General features: G+C 43.9%; 1 protein-coding gene across 1 annotated transcript in view; it reads left to right on the plus strand.

Annotated features, from left to right (window-relative positions):
• LOC116853977 overlaps positions 1 to 2312 on the plus strand; it is a 43468-nt gene that overhangs the window by 34160 nt on the left and 6996 nt on the right. Inside the window, exons 10-12 of the mRNA XM_032835389.1 lie at positions 211 to 557; positions 860 to 1120; positions 1761 to 2073. Of these exons, the coding sequence (XP_032691280.1) occupies positions 211 to 557; positions 860 to 1120; positions 1761 to 2073 (921 nt within the window). The remainder of the gene's footprint in view (positions 1 to 210; positions 558 to 859; positions 1121 to 1760; positions 2074 to 2312) is intronic.

Below are 2312 nucleotides of genomic sequence, written 5' to 3' on the forward strand. Positions count from 1 at the left end.
CTCTCTCTCTCTCTCTCTCTCTCTCTCTCTCTCTCTCTCTCTCTCTCTCTCTCTCTTTCTCTCTCTCTAGTTATATTAATTGTTTATTTATAAGAAACAAATATTACTCGTAATATAATCTTGGAACTGATTCTCCTCGACGACGGTAGAATTTACGCGACGCATCAATCCGCTCATTGCGGCCGTGTAATAACTTTACATGTATTACAGTGTTCCCAATGTCGACCAGCCGCAAGTGTCGGCAGTTACTGCAGGTTTTGGTGATGCGCTAACCGCAGCTTTGGACGTAATGGCCTTTGCACATGACTTTGACTTATCCACCGCGACGGAGGGCATACCGACCAATATCGATGCGAAACAGGCGAAAACGACAGAACCGAAAGCCGTTCCCGACGAGCAGACGAGAACGACCCAGAATAATCCGGAGGCGACGACGGGTGTCCAACCGCATAAACAATCCATCGGGGAGGAAACTAAGTTATCAGATCTCACGGATCTAATTGATAAGTCCGCCGATCCCGGGTGCGTGGAAGCGACGAATGTGAAGAACGCGAGTCGTGAGTAGCAAACTGTCTGTGCAAAAGTTGGCTCGAGAGATTTGCGCGACGTTCATTCTTGAAAATAATTTTCGAGAGTCAACAATTTTGAATCGCGAGAGTAATCATACGACGGTATATTGAGAAGAAATTCGAGTGAGTTGCTGCGATGAGAGAATTGATTCAATCGATTTGGTCAATAAGTATATATCGGCACAGCTTGCTGTTGCACTAACGCATAATTTGCTCAGTAGATTTCTTTGAAGGCGGCCGATTTTCTCGGTCCTTTTCTCTTTCTCAGTATATCAATTAATGCGTCATAGATGTAGAATCAACGGCGCAAGAGGAAGCTCCAGTCGAGGATCCATTCCTGGAGCTCGCTATTGCCTCTGAGACGGAAGATTACGACACTTTATTGCAAATGGCCAAGTCCGCCTTAGCTACTAGCGAGGCCTCGATGGTAGCCGCGGTCGACCCACAAATTTTAGCGCACTTCACCATGATCGCTCCGCCACCAGTCGTTGAGAAACCCGTCATCGTTAAGAAACAATACTTCGTGGAATCCAGTGACAACGATCTCGGCGGTGAATTAATTGTTTAAGATTTTTATTCGCCAAAAGATTTGATTTAAGGGTCAATAAAAACCAAAATCGACACGTTATTCTTTTCTGATGTCTTTTGCATACATGCGCGGCGAAAATATTATAAAATATAAAGATTACGACCAAATTTTTAATAGTCTAATTTAAAATGTACACATCAAACGTTACAATACTTGCACAGAAAAAAATTCGGAATTTGACGTCACTTATCGCTGTCTCACTTCAAATGAGATAGCTTTGATGTCTCTATCAAATTTGGATCGTCTCGTTGTACAAATAGGACACGTCTTGATTGCACACATCATGGCAAATTAAAATTATGTTATTTTTAAGCGTGTAATTTTGCTGAAGCTCTTTTGACATATTTCTGAAAGTTTTACGTCACGTCATTTAACATGTTTGAAGGTATGGCATCTCCTTAAACGGAGACAGTCTTACTTTCACAACGATCATATGTTTCAACACACGTGCTCGTTAGAAAGAGAAAAGCTTCAGCTTTTCAGTATCTCCTATGAGATAAATGTAATTTCCGTGATTCAGTAACGATAACAATCGTGACGATTAACTTGCGATTGTTGTAATGATTGTCACTCGGCAAGTCAAAAGGGTATATCGTTTGTAGGCGACAATCTGCTCGGCACCGAAGCTCGCATTCGGAGGATAAAGTCGGCGAATAGCAGATTCGTCATCACGTCGAAGCGATCGCGCCGTGACAACGATGATGACAGTTCCTCGTCCGCCACTTCCATCGATCGAAGTCAACAACGCTATCGACCGCTGCTGAATGATCCGGAAGAAAATCTGACGAACCGTGTCGAGACCGAAGGACGAACAACTTCCGTCGAAACAATTAAGCCGGAGGTCAAGCAGAACGGCGGTGTTTCCAAGCCGTCGGATAAAGTCCAGAAACGTCGACCGAAAACGGCCAAGAACAGGTAGCCGCGTGTAACGGATTACCGCTCCATCGCGACATTTCCCGATAATTCTGCGACAAATCACGTATTCGAAAAAATAATCAAATCGGGCATCGAGATATTTGCGAAATTATTCCTATGGAAAATTACGAAAGAGTTCCGACGTATTCTCATTCGCGACTTTTCCAATTTGAACGAAATCTTCCTCTCCCTCTCCCTCCCTCCCCCCCGCTCTCTCTCTCTCTCTCTCTCTCTCTCTC

Source organism: Odontomachus brunneus, unplaced genomic scaffold, assembly GCF_010583005.1.
Source record: "Odontomachus brunneus isolate Ranch 3 - 2012 unplaced genomic scaffold, Obru_v1 Obru_scaffold_007, whole genome shotgun sequence".
Classification (NCBI taxonomy): Eukaryota; Metazoa; Arthropoda; class Insecta; order Hymenoptera; family Formicidae; genus Odontomachus; species Odontomachus brunneus.